Source organism: Oncorhynchus masou, chromosome 16 (genome assembly GCF_036934945.1).
Source record: "Oncorhynchus masou masou isolate Uvic2021 chromosome 16, UVic_Omas_1.1, whole genome shotgun sequence".
NCBI lineage: Eukaryota > Metazoa > Chordata > Actinopteri > Salmoniformes > Salmonidae > Oncorhynchus > Oncorhynchus masou.
The window spans coordinates 42,134,360-42,151,657 of NC_088227.1; the positions used below are offsets into that span (position 1 = coordinate 42,134,360).

General features: G+C 45.4%; 1 protein-coding gene across 4 annotated transcripts in view; it reads left to right on the plus strand.

Moving 5' to 3' along the window:
* The first annotated feature begins 6,898 nt into the window (after positions 1-6,898).
* The window catches only part of abcd4 (ATP-binding cassette, sub-family D (ALD), member 4), a 56,410-nt gene continuing 46,010 nt past the window's right edge, over positions 6,899-17,298 (plus strand). For 2 of the 4 annotated variants that reach the window (XM_064991705.1, XM_064991708.1), the window contains exons 1-10: positions 6,899-7,535; positions 7,973-8,094; positions 11,021-11,148; positions 12,368-12,507; positions 12,699-12,815; positions 13,822-13,947; positions 14,128-14,178; positions 14,271-14,365; positions 15,295-15,416; positions 17,184-17,275. In XM_064991705.1, coding sequence (XP_064847777.1) covers positions 7,495-7,535; positions 7,973-8,094; positions 11,021-11,148; positions 12,368-12,507; positions 12,699-12,815; positions 13,822-13,947; positions 14,128-14,178; positions 14,271-14,365; positions 15,295-15,416; positions 17,184-17,275 — 1,034 coding nt within the window. In that variant the 5' untranslated portion in view covers positions 6,899-7,494. The remainder of the gene's footprint in view (positions 7,536-7,972; positions 8,095-11,020; positions 11,149-12,367; positions 12,508-12,698; positions 12,816-13,821; positions 13,948-14,127; positions 14,179-14,270; positions 14,366-15,294; positions 15,417-17,183; positions 17,276-17,298) is intronic. The other 2 variants (XM_064991706.1, XM_064991707.1) reach the window with 2 other exon arrangements.

Consider the following 17,298-nt stretch of genomic DNA (forward strand, 5'->3'; position numbering starts at 1 on the left):
ATAAATCCTCTTCCAACGTTGACAATGGAACAAAAAGAACGTAGTATAGTGCAGGATGCACCTGCCAGGCCGACTCCGACAGGATAGGACAAGGTGGAAGCAAACGAGACGACAGCTTGCTTCTGGCATCAAAAACACAAACAAGAATCAGACACTGAAAGTAGCAGGAACAGAGAGAGAAATAGAGACCTAATCAGAGGGGGAAGAGAGAACAGGTGTGAAAGAGTGAATGAGCTAGTTAGGGGAGATGTAGAACAGCTGAAGAATGAGAGACAGAGAAGGTAACCTAAAAAGACCAGCAGAGAGAGACAGTGAAGAGAAAGGACAGGAACAGACATAACAAGACATGACACAATGAGGGACAGCCTGCCCGTATTGTCACAATTTCATATTACGTTTGTTTTTCTTTCTTAATTCCTCTTCACCTTTATGCAACACTATTACGATATACATTTCTGACACAAGATATGTCGATTAAATAACAAATGTTTGAAAACCATTTGAAGACAGTTTATTGGTTGATGGGGGGAAATGTATAAACGCAGTAAGCTCTGGTGGTTCCACATTACACCTAAACAGCCAAGCCTGTGTTTAGGATATTCAAATGATTGTGGCCATAGCAGAAGTGCATACTATTTTCAATACAATGGGAGACATATTGTACATAAGGGTCTATACACAGACATTTTATATAAGCTATTATTATTTTTATTTTTTTACAGGAGTTTAAATCACAAACAATGTAGTGACAGTGAAACACTGACAGGGTGAGGCCTTCTGCTTCTGTCACCAGAATACAGTACGCTGCTCTATGGCTAAATACTGTGTACAAGGTATTTCCTCGTTACACCCTTCACATTTAAAGGAAAACCACATATTCCAGTCAAGAACAAGGCCATACGACATCTCTAGGGTTGACATCTCTCTCTGGAAAGGTGCATGGATGGAGTGCTACATATTATCTTCTCTTCTGCCAAGTTCATCTTCCAAAGAGCACATTTGATCAACGACAAGTGATTTAAAAAAACATGTTATTTCATTATTTTTTTTAGTTTAAACAAGTAATTTTCTGAAAATGCCACCATTGCCTTTAAGGAGTGAGATTTATTTGTCAGGTTTTCATAAATGGAGAAATGTTTGCCTACCAGTATTCAATTAGTCTCAAAGGGATTGTCTCATAGCTAATAGCCTAATCTTTGACAGCATCAAAAGACCAATGTGATTGTGTTGTTTCCCAGACACCGATTAGGCTAAGAAATGTTTCATCCTAATGTGTGTGTGTATCAGGGTTGATGTCAATTAGAATTGAAGATCCTCAATTCATGAAGTGATTTGAATTATAAAATGGAACAACTTTTGAAATTAAAAGCTTCTCCTCAGTTTATTGATATGGTATATGTTTATTTTACTGGTCACACAGGCCCAAACTAGACTGGAGGTTTGTCCAGAGGTTCTGCAGCATCCAGAGGGTTCTCTTCCCATCATGGTCCAGTCAGAACGTACTGATGTTGGGGACGTTGGTGGGAGTCATGTGGTTGAGTAAGTGTTGTTTGGGCTAGGTTCTCACAGAGCGAGATTGTAGTCGCTCCTGTTACGAACCCCTTTGGCCCTGCAGTTTAGGGGGGGATGGAAACGAGACCCGTAAGGAGGAACGGCGTCGATATGAGGGTACACGGCTGGTACGGAAGCCCGAGAGGCAGTCCCAAGATTTTTTTGGGGGGGAGGCACGCGAGGAGATTGCATGAGTCAGGTCGGAGACCTGAGCCAACTCCTCGTGCTTACTATGGGGAGCGTGTAACTGGTCAGGCACAGTGTTATGCAGAGATGTGCATGGTGTCTCCGGTGCGCTCTATTCCAGCTCCTCCCATTGGCCGGGTTAGAAGGGGCATCCAGCCAGGAAGGAGGGTGCCGGCTCAGTGCTCCTGGTCTCCAGTGTACCTTCTTGAACCAGGATATCCTGCGCTGGCTTTGCGTACTGTGTCTCTGGTGTCTCTGGTGAGTCTGCACAGCCCAGTGCGTCCTGTGCCAGCGCCCTGCATCTGCAGGGCGAAAATAAACATCCAGCCAGTACGGGTTGTGTCCGCTCTACACTCCTGGCCTCCAGTGCGCCTCCAGAGTCCAGTACGGGTTGTGTCAGCTCTACACTCCATCTCTACACTTCTACTTCACGCCTCCAGAGTCCAGTACGTCCTGTTCCTGCTCATCGCACTCGCCCTGAGGTGCGACGGTCCCCAGTCCGGGGTCTCTAGCGACGGTCCCCAGTCCGGGGTCTCTAGCGACAGTCCCCAGTCCGGGGTCTCTAGCGACGGTGAGAATTTTGACTGTGTGATATTATATTGCTTCTTGTGTAAATATTTTCCGTCTGGATTTTAATGATTTGTATGTTAACCTGCTAACCTTATTCCTAACCTTAAATGAAGACCAAAAGCACATTTTTGTTTTCATAAATTTTTTATGATATAGCCTATTTTGACAACGGCGAGGATCCGCAGTCCAGAGCCTCCGGCAATGATCCACGGGTCAGTGCTACAAGAGCGGACTCGGTGTAAAGAAGGGGCGGGAGGCGTACAGAAACAGAGCCTCCACCGAGGTTAGTTTCCCACCCAGACCCTCCCATATAGGTTTAGGTTAGCGGCCGGGAGTACTGTCACGCACTGACCTTAGTTATCTTTTGTTTTCTTTATTATTTGGTTGGGTCAGGGTGTGACAAGGGTGGTTTGTTTAGTTTTTGTATTGTCTAGGGGTTTTCTAGTCTAGGTGTTTTTGTCTATGGTTGCCTAGATTGGTCCTCAATCAGAGGCAGCTGTTTATTGTTGTCTCTGATTGGGAACCATATTTAGGTAGCCATATTCCTTGGTTATTTTGTGGGTTGTTATTCTATGTTTAGTTGCTTTTTCTGAACTAGTCATATAGCTTCACGGTTTGTTTTGTTCAGTGTTCTCTCTTTCATTAAAGAGTTATGTACGCTTACCACGCTGCGCCTTGGTCTCCTCCATATGACGACCGTGACACTGTCACCTCAAATTTTTCTCCCGACCTGTGTGCCCCTACGTTGTAAACATTCATTCATAGGCTAGGTTGTAGCAACCTCATGATGGGTATAGGGAGAACTAGAGTATCATGTAGTAGCCTAAACCTATCGCTGTTACATTGAACTGGGTGAATGGAATATGAATGACAGTAACCTAAACCTGTCGCTGTTACATTGAACTGGGTAAATATGAATGACAGTAACCTAAACCTATCACTGTTACATTGAACTGGGTGAATATGAATGACAGTAACCTAAACCTGTCACTGTTACATTGAACTGGGTGAATGACAGTAACCTAAACCTGTCACTGTTACATTGAACTGGGTGAATGACAGTAACCTAAACCTGTCACTGTTACATTGAACTGGGTGAATATGAATGACAGTAACCTAAACCTGTCACTGTTACATTGAACTGGGTGACTGGAATATGAATGACAGTAACCTAAACCCCTCACTGTTACATGGAACTGGGTGAATGGAATATGAATGACAGTAACCTAAACCTGTCGCTGTTACATTGAACTGGGTGAATATGAATGACAGTAACCTAAACCTGTCACTGTTACATTGAACTGGGTGAATATGAATGACAGTAACCTAAACCTGTCACTGTTACATTGAACTGGGTGAATGGAATATGAATGACAGTAACCTAAACCCCTCACTGTTACATTGAACTGGGTGAATGACAGTAACCTAAACCTGTCACTGTTACATTGAACTGGGTGAATGGAATATGAATGACAGTAACCTAAACCTGTCACTGTTACATTGAACTGGGTGAATGACAGTAACCTAAACCTGTCACTGTTACATTGAACTGGGTGAATATGAATGACAGTAACCTAAACCTGTCACTGTTACATTGAACTGGGTGAATGACAGTAACCTAAACCCATCACTGTTACATTGAACTGGGTGAATATGAATGACAGTAACCTAAACCTGTCACTGTTACATTGAACTGGGTGAATGTAATATGAATGACAGTATCCTAAACCTGTCACTGTTACATTGAACTGGGTGAATGACAGTAACCTAAACCTGTCACTGTTACATTGAACTGGGTGAATATGAATGACAGTAACCTAAACCTGTCGATGTTACAGTGAACTGGGTGAATATGAATGACAGTAACCTAAACCCATCACTGTTACATTGAACTGGGTGACTGGAATATGAATGACAGTAACCTAAACCTATCACTGTTACATTGAACTGGGTGAATGGAATATGAATGACAGTAACCTAAACCTATCGATGTTACATTGAACTGGGTGAATATGAATGACAGTAACCTAAACCCATCACTGTTACATTGAACTGGGTGAATATGAATGACAGTAACCTAAACCTGTCACTGTTACATTGAACTGGGTGAATATGAATGACAGTAACCTAAACCTATCACTGTTACATTGAACTGGGTGAATATGAATGACAGTAACCTAAACCTATCACTGTTACATTGAGCTGGGTGAATGACAGTAACCTAAACCCATCACCGTTACATTGAACTGGGTGAATGGAATATGAATGACAGTAACCTAAACCCATCACTGTTACATTGAACTGGGTGAATGGAATATGAATGACAGTAACCTAAACCTATCGATGTTACATTGAACTGGGTGAATATGAATGACAGTAACCTAAACCTGTCACTGTTACATTGAACTGGGTGAATATGAATGACAGTAACCTAAACCTATCACTGTTACATTGAACTGGGTGAATGGAATATGAATGACAGTAACCTAAACCTATCACTGTTACATGGAACTGGGTGAATGGAATATGAATGACAGCCATCCGACATGCTGTAATAGAAATAAGGCCATGCTCATTAAAATGATTTGTCCTCACTCATCTTACACCAGTGGCGGTCAGTACCGTTTAAGTGTGTTTTTGTTTGTATAATAATAATCCAATCCTAATTTGGTGGGTGCTTGTATTTGTCCTTTTCACACATGTTCAAATATGTATTAATACCCCATGTGTGAATTGGAAATGTGTTGTTTTGCATGTGACACTGTCTGATTCTAGTCTCCTCAAAAGAACTGGTGGATTGAATGAGGATGTGGACTGGATCTGGTAAGAGTTGAGATGGCAACTATGTTCTGTTTGAGTCCATTTGACCGATGTATCTTACTGTAGAATGTGCCTCAGGACAAGATAGAATAGATGATGGTTGAGAATCTAATCTCTATCTATCTCTGTTTCTGTCTTTCTGTTTCTCTCTCTCTTCTTCTCTCTCTCTCTCTTTGCAGCTATGATGTTCTGTCTCCAGGGGAAATGCAGATGCTTTGCTTTGCCCAACTCTTCTACCTGCAGCCTAAATACGCAGGTCTGTACCCTACCGATATTAGCTTCAATGCTACGCTAACCATAGGATCTAATACAACAATGCTAACCATACATGTCCCTAACCTTCCTGTCCCAGTGTTGTTTGTGGTGACCAGTGTTTTGACAGGGGCAGAGGAGCAGATGTACCGAAGCTGTAAGCAGCTGGGAATGACCCTGGTCAGCCTGGGACACCGCAGCAGCCTGGAGAAGGTACACAAGTTGACATAAGCTTTTTGGGGAGGTTATGAATGTGCTATGAAGAGTCATGAATGTGTTATGTACTACTTGTGAATGTGATACGTTATGTTTCATGCATGTGTTATGTTCTGCATATGAATGTGTAATGTAAGGGTTACTTAATCATTATAATAAATATTTTAATTGTATGAATGTTTTGCAAGGGTTATGTATGTGTTATGAATCCCCCCCCCCCCTCTGTGTTCCCCCCTTTTGAGACTGTGTGGAGGGGGGCGTTGGGAGCTGACCCAGCTGAAGCTGGCTACAAGCGTCACTCTGTCGAGAGGACTGACCTCTGACCTCTGCCAGTAACGCAGACAATAAATCCATCATCCTACTGGCCCTGCAGTGTCTGACATCAAGGCCACGTCCCAATTACCTCCCCTTTCTCCCAAAGTGTGTACTTGATTTGAAAGGAAATTACTAGTATAAGAAATGGCAAAACTCACTCATGCCTCTACCAATCCAATGCTTTTAGATTTGTGGGAAGTAGTGAACGAGTGTACACTTCAAGAGAAAGGATATATTATTGGGACGAACACAACGCAACGCTCCCCTAGTGATCGTAAAGGGAAGGAGACTACGAAGGAAGAAGACTAGGACTGGGAAGGCAACTATTTAAGAGGAAGGAGCCCAGTAGTCTAAATATATTATATCCCATGCAGCGCGCTACCCAAGCACCTAGAGATCATGAAGGAAAGGAGACTAGGAAGTGAAGGAGACTAGCGAGATAAGCCATAAGAATATTGTGAATAAATCGATGCTTCTGGAATTACAACAGTATATATATATATATAGCCTATATGCATAGGACAATACATGTCTCTTTTTGTTTTTCTTCTTAAAAAATATTATTAAAGTTGTCTTTAAAAAAATACAAATAATAAGATGAATCTTCAAATATATGATCATACTATACAGTATTATACACATTACCACAGTCACCAAAGAACAAATTGTGTTGATTCAAGTTGTCCACTAGATGGCAGCGTGAATTTTAGAACAGTGGAACCTCATCATGCATTCTTCTTCTACCGTTTTCCCCTAAATGTAAACAAAGCAAGACTTCCACACTCCGAAGAAGATCTTTTCCCACAAGTCTAGCTACTGCAGCTAGTGAACTAACACATCTGGTGACAACCAAGACAAACAATAATGGTTCATTTGTTTTTGACGGCCGTAAAGTAAAGTCACATATAGAACAATGAGTCAGATGTTTCACCGGATGTATAAATCGGAAGCATCCGGTTGGCATTTCCAAACGTCACAAATTCGGTCATGTGAGGAAGCCCGGCGGCCGTTAGTGGGAGAAGATGGAGCGAGATGGATTTTATCCGATATTTTGCTAATTGAAACACTTGATCTCAATACAATTTTCTGTTATAAAAACTAAAATATTTTACGAACAGAGTGGACTAAGTTTTTGTAGACATTACCCTTTGCCAAAGTTTTTTTTTTAAACTGCGTTGTTTACAAGGTGTGAAAGGGCGAATTGCGTTATTGCACACGTGCCTTTCACATAGTAGGCGTTCCCTAACGGAAATATGCTCAGAACTGCTCAAACGCACCAATAGGATCTCGCTATCCCGGTACTTGGCCCCGCCCACTATGATTCGATTTCTACCATCGGAAACGAGAGGCTGTGGCTTATCTTGGGTCAGTTATAAATCAACTTCACAGTGACATTTTTAGCAGCTTGCTTCCTGGTTATTATATATACATATATATATATATTTTAAAACTTTTTGTCGTGGTCTTACTGTGACTATCACTATCACAGGGACTAGTTGTGAAATCACTCCACTGATATCTCCAGTTAGTTTATACAAGTCAGAAAATAGCCCACTGTGATTTTCTTTGGATAATACTGTGCAGATGCCACCACTTGCAAGGGCGAGTGGCAAAGGGATGAAAAGGTAAGTGTTTTGAATCATTAGCTCAGCTTCATGACAGGTGATTAAATTGGTCCTAATGCATCCGCTGGGTGCTGGTGGGTGGGTGGGTTTGTGTTGGCTTGATGTTTTTCTCTTTTGCTTAAATTGACTATTTCAGTGCATCGACATTGACAATAGAATATTGATATATATATTTCAATAGCATGCTCCATAATGTACATAACTAATCTATTACGGCTGGACCTGTGGTCATGCCTTGTCATGAGCAGAAATGTTCATGTTCAGCTAGCTAACGCAATAGCCTACTATTAGCTGCCAGTTTGCCCAGTCAAGGTGTTTTGAGATGGGTAGCTGGTATGGTGCTAGTAGCTAGTATGACAGGACCCACAAATTGTGTGTGTGTGTGTGTGTGTGTGTGTGTGTGTGTGTGTGTGTGTGTGTGTGTGTGTGTGACCCAGAAGGCCCAAACTAGACTGGCGTTTTGTCCAGAGATTCTGCAGCATCCAGAGGGTTCTCTTCCCATCATGGTCCAGTCAGAACGTACTGATGTTGGGGACGTTGGTGGGAGTCACACTCACAGGTATGGTCAGCTTCCGGGTCACTTTATGTCACACTCACAGGTATGGTCAGCTTCTGGGTCACTTTATGTCACACTCACAGGTATGGTCAGCTTCCGGGTCACTTTATGTCACACTCACAGGTATGGTCAGCTTCCGGGTCACTTTATTTACATTTACATTTAAGTCATTTAGCAGACGCTCTTATCCAGAGCAACTTAATTTATGTCACACTCACAGGTATGGTCAGCTTCCGGGTCACTTTATGTCACACTCACAGGTATGGTCAGCTTCCGGGTCACTTTATGTCACACTCACAGGTATGGTCAGCTTCCGGGTCACTTTATTTACATTTACATTTAAGTCATTTAGCAGACGCTCTTATCCAGAGCGACTTAATTTATGTCACACTCACAGGTATGGTCAGCTTCCGGGTCACTTTATGTCACACTCACAGGTATGGTCAGCTTCCGGGTCACTTTATGTCACACTCACGGGTATGGTCAGCTTCCGGGTCACTTTATGTCACACTCACGGGTATGGTCAGCTTCCGGGTCACTTTATGTCACACTCACAGGTATGGTCAGCTTCCGGGTCACTTTATGTCACACTCACAGGTATGGTCAGCTTCCGGGTCACTTTATTTACATTTACATTTAAGTCATTTAGCAGACGCTCTTATCCAGAGCAACTTAATTTATGTCACACTCACAGGTATGGTCAGCTTCCGGGTCACTTTATGTCACACTCACAGGTATGGTCAGCTTCCGGGTCACTTTATGTCACACTCACAGGTATGGTCAGCTTCCGGGTCACTTTATTTACATTTAAGTCATTTAGCAGACGCTCTTATCCAGAGCGACTTAATTTATGTCACACTCACAGGTATGGTCAGCTTCCGGGTCACTTTATGTCACACTCACAGGTATGGTCAGCTTCCGGGTCACTTTATGTCACACTCACGGGTATGGTCAGCTTCCGGGTCACTTTATGTCACACTCACAGGTATGGTCAGCTTCCGGGTCACTTTATGTCACACTCACAGGTATGGTCAGCTTCCGGGTCACTTTATGTCACACTCACAGGTATGGTCAGCTTCCAGGTCACTTTATGTCACACTCACAGGTATGGTCAGCTTCCGGGTCACTTTATGTCACACTCACAGGTATGGTCAGCTTCCGGGTCACTTTATGTCACACTCACAGGTATGGTCAGCTTCCGGGTCACTTTATGTCACACTCACAGGTATGGTCAGCTTCCGGGTCACTTTATGTCACACTCACAGGTATGGTCAGCTTCCGGGTCACTTTATGTCACACTCACAGCTATGGTCAGCTTCCGGGTCACTTTATGTCACACTCACAGGTATGGTCAGCTTCCGGGTCACTTTATGTCACACTCACAGGTATGGTCAGCTTCCGGGTCACTTTATGTCACACTCACAGGTATGGTCAGCTTCCGGGTCACTTTATGTCACACTCACAGGTATGGTCAGCTTCCGGGTCACTTTATGTCACACTCACAGGTATGGTCAGCTTCCGGGTCACTTTATGTCACACTCACAGGTATGGTCAGCTTCCGGGTCACTTTAAGTCACACTCACAGGTATGGTCAGCTTCCGGGTCACTTTATGTCACACTCACAGGTATGGTCAGCTTCCGGGTCACTTTATGTCACACTCACAGGTATGGTCAGCTTCCGGGTCACTTTATGTCACACTCACAGGTATGGTCAGCTTCCGGGTCACTTTATGTCACACTCACAGCTATGGTCAGCTTCCGGGTCACTTTATGTCACACTCACAGGTATGGTCAGCTTCCGGGTCACTTTATGTCACACTCACAGGTATGGTCAGCTTCCGGGTCACTTTATGTCACACTCACAGCTATGGTCAGCTTCCGGGTCACTTTATGTCACACTCACAGCTATGGTCAGCTTCCGGGTCACTTTATGTCACACTCACAGGTATGGTCAGCTTCCGGGTCACTTTATGTCACACTCACAGGTATGGTCAGCTTCCGGGTCACTTTATGTCACACTCACAGCTATGGTCAGCTTCCGGGTCACTTTATGTCACACTCACAGGTATGGTCAGCGTCCGGGTCACTTTACGTTCACAAATAAATGGGAAAGATAGGCTCTGTCTTAACTTCTAAAATAAGACTGTGCCTTGTTCTTATGGGGGGTTGAGGTCAACAGAGTCCAATAAAGTGATCAGTGATCAAACAAATGTTGGAGAGATCAATAATGTAGGGGTTGGCAAGAGAAGTGACAATAGGGCACATTCTTGTAGTTGTCCGCCTACTAGATAAATGGAGACGTATTGGGGTGAACTGAAAGACATCTCAGTCAGGTATTTCGTTCAACTTCTCTGTATTGACTGATGGCTGTCAGGAGCTTTAGTGCTCTTGATATCAGATTAGAGGAAAGGGTTATGTTTGTAAGACTATTGATGACTATTGTATTGTTCACTACGTAACTTGTTTCTTTATTATCTATGAATCAATCACACAGGCACAATGCAAGGCTGCAGCTAGGGTTGCAAAATCTTCAGAACTTTCAAATAAAATTCCCCAGTTTAAAACAAATAAAAATAAAATCCTAGTTGGAATATTCCTGGAATCAGAAGGTAGTAAATATTTCTGGAAAACCTGAGATTTTTGTTGTTGTTGTTGTTGTTGTTGTTGTTGTTGTTGTTGTTGTTGTTGTGTAAAGTTATGGGTCTAACAAAGCCTTATCTCTTCAAGATATACCCTGCATTTGTTTCTTTTGCTTTACAAGCCACGCGTCTAAGTGTGCATCCCAAATTCCCTTTATAGTGCATTGCTTTTGACCATGTCACCTACGGTCCCCATTGGCTCTCATCAAAAGTAGTGCACTATGAAGGGAATAGGTTGCCATTTGAGAGGCAACACTAACAGTTTGCCGACTCGTCTTCCCTCTCCTCAGAACAGATGATCATTTACCAAGTGGGAGTCATCCCCAGTCAGTTCTATGAGGCCCTGTCTGACAAGGACTATGGTGCGTTCAAGAACCTCGCAGGGTTGGCCTTCCTGCTTATACTGCTCAACTCCACAGTGAGTAGTTCACTAATCAAATCAAATCACTAGTTCTCAAGCACGTTGACCAGTTGCCAACTTCACCGGTGTGGTCAACCTGAAACCATTTTTAATTTGATAACTTTTTATTCTCACTCCATAACCGTCACGTTTTACCCCAGCTAACAACAAACGTTCCCACAACTTTAGAGAATGTTGCCTAACGTTTTCATAGATATGTTGGAGTGATGTGCAAGGACCGTTTCCAAGAGACCATTCCCCTTAATGTCTAACAGAACAGACAAACAGCTGTGAATGGATCAGTGGTTCACCAATCAGGGCCTAAATGGGCTTGGCAACAGTAAGAAGGGGTGATGTGTAATAAAAACTAAATCTGAAAGAAAATGTCTCATGAGGACCATCAGGCGACGTCCTAAAAATGTCTTTAGGGAACAAGTCAAAAAACCCTTCAGGGGACGATGACAGAACGTCCTATGTTTTAAACGTCCTTGGACACAGGAGTGTTCTTGCAATGTTTCAATGAAACGTGTCTAGAACATGAATGTATTGTACTCTGAGAACATGGCAACTATTTTCTGTGTATGTTTGGTGGGACGTTGATGGAATCCTCGACCTAAACCCACAGAAAACTGGACATATGGACGTTCTTGTAACGTCCCATGAAACGTGTCCAGAATATTTAATATAGAATATTCTGAGAACACCGTAACCACGTTTTATAGGTTTTGTTTTGTTTGACATTGAGGGAATTGTTCTCCTAACCCCTAACGCCAAAACATGCTCAATAGGTTCTCCGGAGAATTTTCACTTAACATACATAGAATTTTCCCCTAACTAACGGAACACTGGACACTCGCACATCAGGATTAGAACATTACAAAAAAAAACGTTCTAACACCTTAGAATTGTTAGCTGGGGTCCATGCTGAAAGGGACTGACTACAATGTCAGCAAATACACTTCACTGGCAGCCGTGTGACTGCTTTTTATGAGGTCATTCCAACCAATCACTGGGTGTTATAGGACCTGACCCGAAAGTGTCATTGCGTAATCCAGGTGTAGTTGTCATTCAGGAATTGGGTATCAAGGGAGAAATTGTGTTTAACTCAGCTGGACTGAACCTCATAAGTTGCAAAATCAGCTATTTTCTGAATGTGAAGATTTTGACTTACTGTCTTGAAATTCACCCAACCAATTTGAATACGGGTTAAATATATTTTTCTCTCTCTCTCCCCTAGTTGAAGAGTGTGGACCAGTATATCTGCAGTCTGATGTCTGTGAGTTGGAGGAAGTCTTTAACAGAGAGTCTCCACAGAGCTTACTTCCAGGGGAACGTTTACTATACACTCAACGTGCTCAGAGAGGACATTGATAACCCGTACGCGTGCACACACACACACACACACACACACACACACACTGACATAGCCTCAACCTCTCCTCTCTCACTCATTTGACAATTTACAGATTTGAAGTGTGTGTGTGTGTGTGTGTGTGTGTGTGTGTGTGTGTGTGTGTGTGTGTGTGTGTGTGTGTGTGTGTGTGATTTAAATATGTGTGTGTTTCCAGAGACCAGCGAATCAGTCAGGACACAGAGAGGTTATGTAAACAGATGAGCACCATGGTCAGCAGATTGATCATCTCTCCATTCACCTTGGTCTACTACACCTACCAATGTTTCTACAGGTTAGTACCCTGGTCTTCTACAGCTGCCAATATTACTACAGGTTAGTACCCTGGTCTTCTACAGCTGCCAATGTTACTACTGGTCTGAATGTGTTATACACCCTATATGACAGATGGTGAGTATAAGCGCCTGAGTCTGATTGAATGCATTTGCATGGACATGACATGGAATAGGACTACCATTGATATGTGGTTAGCATGGAAAGCAACAGCTGACTAAAAAAAGAGATGTTTGCATTTTTCTATCCCTCACTCATGTCACCTCCCCCTCTTATCCCCCCCTCCATCTCTTCTCCCTTATCCCCCTCTCCACCCCCCCTTCATCTCTTCTCCCCTATCCCCCTCTCCACCCCCTCCTTCATCTCTTCTCCCCTCACCCCCTCCATCTCTTCTCCCTTATCCCCCTCTCCACCCCCCCTTCATCTCTTCTCCCCTCACCCCCTCCATCTCTTCTCCCTTATCCCCCTCTCCACCCCCCTTCATCTCTTCTCCCCTATCCCCCTCTCCACCCCCCCTTCATCTCTTCTCCCCTCACCCCCTCCATCTCTTCTCCCTTATCCCCCTCTCCACCCCCCCTTCATCTCTTCTCCCTTCACCCCCTCCATCTCTTCTCCCTTCACCCCCCTCCATCTCTTCTCCCTTCACCCCCCTCCATCTCTTCTCCCTTCACCCCCTCCATCTCTTCTCCCTTATCCCCCTCTCCACCCCCCTTCATCTCTTCTCCCTTCACCCCCTCCATCTCTTCACCCCCTTCATCTCTTCTCCCTTATCCCCCTCTCCATCTCTCCATCTCTTCTCCCTTATCCCCCTCTCCATCTCTTCTCCCTTATCCCCCTCTCCATCTCTCCATCTCTTCTCCCTTATCCCCCCTCCATCTCTTCACCCTTATCCCCCTCTCCACCCCCCCTCCATCTCCCCCTCTTATCCCCTCTCCATCTCCCCCCCCTCTTATCCTCTCTCCATCTCCTCCCCCTCTTACCCCCCCCCCCCCCCTCCATCCCTGTAGCACTGGCTGGATCGGTCCTGTTAGTATCTTTGGCTACTTCATAGTCGGGACTATCACCAATAAAATCCTCATGGGGCCAATTGTGTCAACTCTGTTTGAACAGGAGAAACTGGAGGGAGACTTCAGGTACAGGACTGATATGTGCACCCTTTGTTTGTATGTAGTTAGCAAACATCCTGCCAATTGTGTTACCTGGTAATATTATAGATAAGTAGGATATGGGACATGATAGGCTGTACTTTCACTTGAACATTTTTTTTTAAAGTGAGGTGACCAATGAAGTGCCTTTTGGGTTTTTACTTCCAGGTTCAAGCACATGCAAATCCGGTCCAACGCAGAGTCTGCTGCTTTCTACAGGTCAGTCAGCCCCGTGGGACCGCGATATGATTTGTCCGTCTTGTGTCTATGCATTAAGACGTAGTGGTCTGTGCTGTTTAACCTGAATACAGAGCTGGCAAAGTGGAACACATGAGGACAGACAGGAGACTGCAGACGCTGCTGCGCTGCCAGAAGAGTCTGATGAACAAAGAACTCTGGCTGTACAGTAAGGACACACACACACACACACACACTCACTCACACTCACACACACGTACGTCTGATTGATTGTCTTTAAAAAAATAACAATTTAATTCTCCGTTCATCTGAAATGATGACTTCTAGAATTCTCCTAATGCAAATGGTAGGATCTAAACAACCCTCCTCTCTTCTCTTCTCTCCTCCTCCTCCACCCTGTTCTCTCTTCCTCTCCCGCCCACCTCCTCCTCCTCCTCCTCCACCCTGTTCTCTCTTCCTCTCCCGCCCACCTCCTCCTCCTCCACCCTGTTCTCTCTTCCTCTCCCGCCCACCTCCTCCTCCTCCACCCTGTTCTCTCTTCCTCTCCCGCCCACCTCCTCCTCCTCCACCCTGTTCTCTCTTCCTCTCCCGCCCACCTCCTCCTCCTCCACCCTGTTCTCTCTTCCTCTCCCGCCCACCTCCTCCTCCTCCTCCACCCTGTTCTCTCTTCCTCTCCCGCCCACCTCCTCCTCCTCCACCCTGTTCTCTCTTCCTCTCCCGCCCACCTCCTCCTCCTCCACCCTGTTCTCTCTTCCTCTCCCGCCCACCTCCTCCTCCTCCACCCTGTTCTCTCTTCCTCTCCCGCCCACCTCCTCCTCCTCCACCCTGTTCTCTCTTCCTCTCCCGCCCACCTCCTCCTCCTCCACCCTGTTCTCTCTTCCTCTCCCGCCCACCTCCTCCACCCTGTTCTCTCTTCCTCTCCCGCCCACCTCCTCCTCCTCCTCCTCCACCCTGTTCTCTCTTCCTCTCCCGCCCACCTCCTCTCTCCTCTGCTGTCCTCTCTTCCTCTCCCGCCCACCTCCTCCTCTCTCCTCTGCTGTTCTCTCTTCCTCTCCCGCCCACCTCCTCCTCCTCCTCCTCCACCCTGTTCTCTCTTCCTCTCCCGCCCTCCTCCTCCTCCACCCTCTCCTCTCTCAGTTGGAGTGAACACCTTTGACTACCTGGGTGGCATCCTCAGCTACATCATTATCTCCATCCCCATCTTTTCGGGTGTTTATAACAACCTCAGTCCAGGGGAGCTCAGTGCCCTCATCAGTAAGGTACAGTAGTCCAGGGGACAGTGTCCTCATCAGTAAGGTACAGTAGTCCAGGGGAGCTCAGTGTCCTCATCAGTAAGGTACAGTAGTCCAGGTGGAGCTCGGTGTCCTCATCAGTAAGGTACAGTAGTCCAGGTGGAGCTCGGTGTCCTCATCAGTAAGGTACAGTAGCCCAGGGGACATTGTCCTCATCAGTAAGGTACAGTAGTCCAGGGGACAGTGTCCTCATCAGTAAGGTACAGTAGTCCAGGGGACAGTGTCCTCATCAGTAAGGTACAGTAGTCCAGGGGACAGTGTCCTCATCAGTAAGGTACAGTAGCCCAGGGGACATTGTCCTCATCAGTAAGGTACAGTAGTCCAGGGGACAGTGTCCTCATCAGTAAGGTACAGTAGTCCAGGGGACATTGTCCTCATCAGTAAGGTACAGTAGCCCAGGAGACAGTGTCCTCATCAGTAAGGTACAGTAGTCCAGGGGACATTGTCCTCATCAGTAAGGTACAGTAGTCCAGGGGACAGTGTCCTCATCAGTAAGGTACAGTAGTCCAGGGGACAGTGTCCTCATCAGTAAGGTACAGTAGTCCAGGAGACGTTGTCCTCATCAGTAAGGTACAGTAGTCCAGGGGACATTGTCCTCATCAGTAAGGTACTGTAGTCCAGGGGACAGTGTCCTCATCAGTAAGGTACAGTAGTCCAGGGGACAGTGTCCTCATCAGTAAGGTACAGTAGTCCAGGGGACAGTGTCCTCATCAGTAAGGTACAGTAGCCCAGGGGACATTGTCCTCATCAGTAAGGTACAGTAGTCCAGGAGACAGTGTCCTCATCAGTAAGGTACAGTAGCCCAGGGGACATTGTCCTCATCAGTAAGGTACAGTAGTCCAGGGGACAGTGTCCTCATCAGTAAGGTACAGTAGTCCAGGGGACAGTGTCCTCATCAGTAAGGTACAGTAGTCCAGGAGACGTTGTCCTCATCAGTAAGGTACAGTAGTCCAGGGGACATTGTCCTCATCAGTAAGGTACTGTAGTCCAGGGGACAGTGTCCTCATCAGTAAGGTACAGTAGTCCAGGGGACAGTGTCCTCATCAGTAAGGTACAGTAGTCCAGGGGACAGTGTCCTCATCAGTAAGGTACAGTAGCCCAGGGGACATTGTCCTCATCAGTAAGGTACTGTAGTCCAGGAGACAGTGTCCTCATCAGTAAGGTACAGTAGCCCAGGGGACAGTGTCCTCATCAGTAAGGTACAGTAGTCCAGGGGACATTGTCCTCATCAGTAAGGTACAGTAGTCCAGGGGACATTGTCCTCATCAGTAAGGTAGGCCACTGTTTCTCCCCTCTCTCTCCACAGTTTACTTGTTGTCTTCCGTGCCCTCATTGCTGTCATTACCGCCTCTATCCTCTGGGTGGCAGTATATACCATATGCTATACCTTAAAAAGGTTGTCTCTAAGTCACTGTATGTAATGTCCTGTCTTGGAGAGGAAGAGAACAGAGCAGGTTTACAGGTTCATAGAGATCCTGAACTAGGGGACCTTTATATACGGGGACCGTCAATACTTTCTCTTATTCTGCCGTACAGTGCTTGACCACACACAGTCACAAATCTCTCTCTCTCTCTCTCTCTCTCTCTCTCTCTCTCTCTCTCTCTCTCTCTCTCTCTCTCTCTCTCTCTCTCTCTCTCTCTCTCTCTCTCTCTCTCTCTCTCTCTCTCTCTCTCTCTCTCTCTCTCTCTCTCTCTCTCTCTCTCTCTCTCTCTCTCTCTCTCTCTCTCTCTCAGAATGCCTTCGTATGTATCTACTTGATAAGCTGCTTCAGTCAGCTAATAGACCTGTCCACCACTCTGTCAGACGTGGCTGGATACACCCACAGGTAACATTACGCATACTGATCAA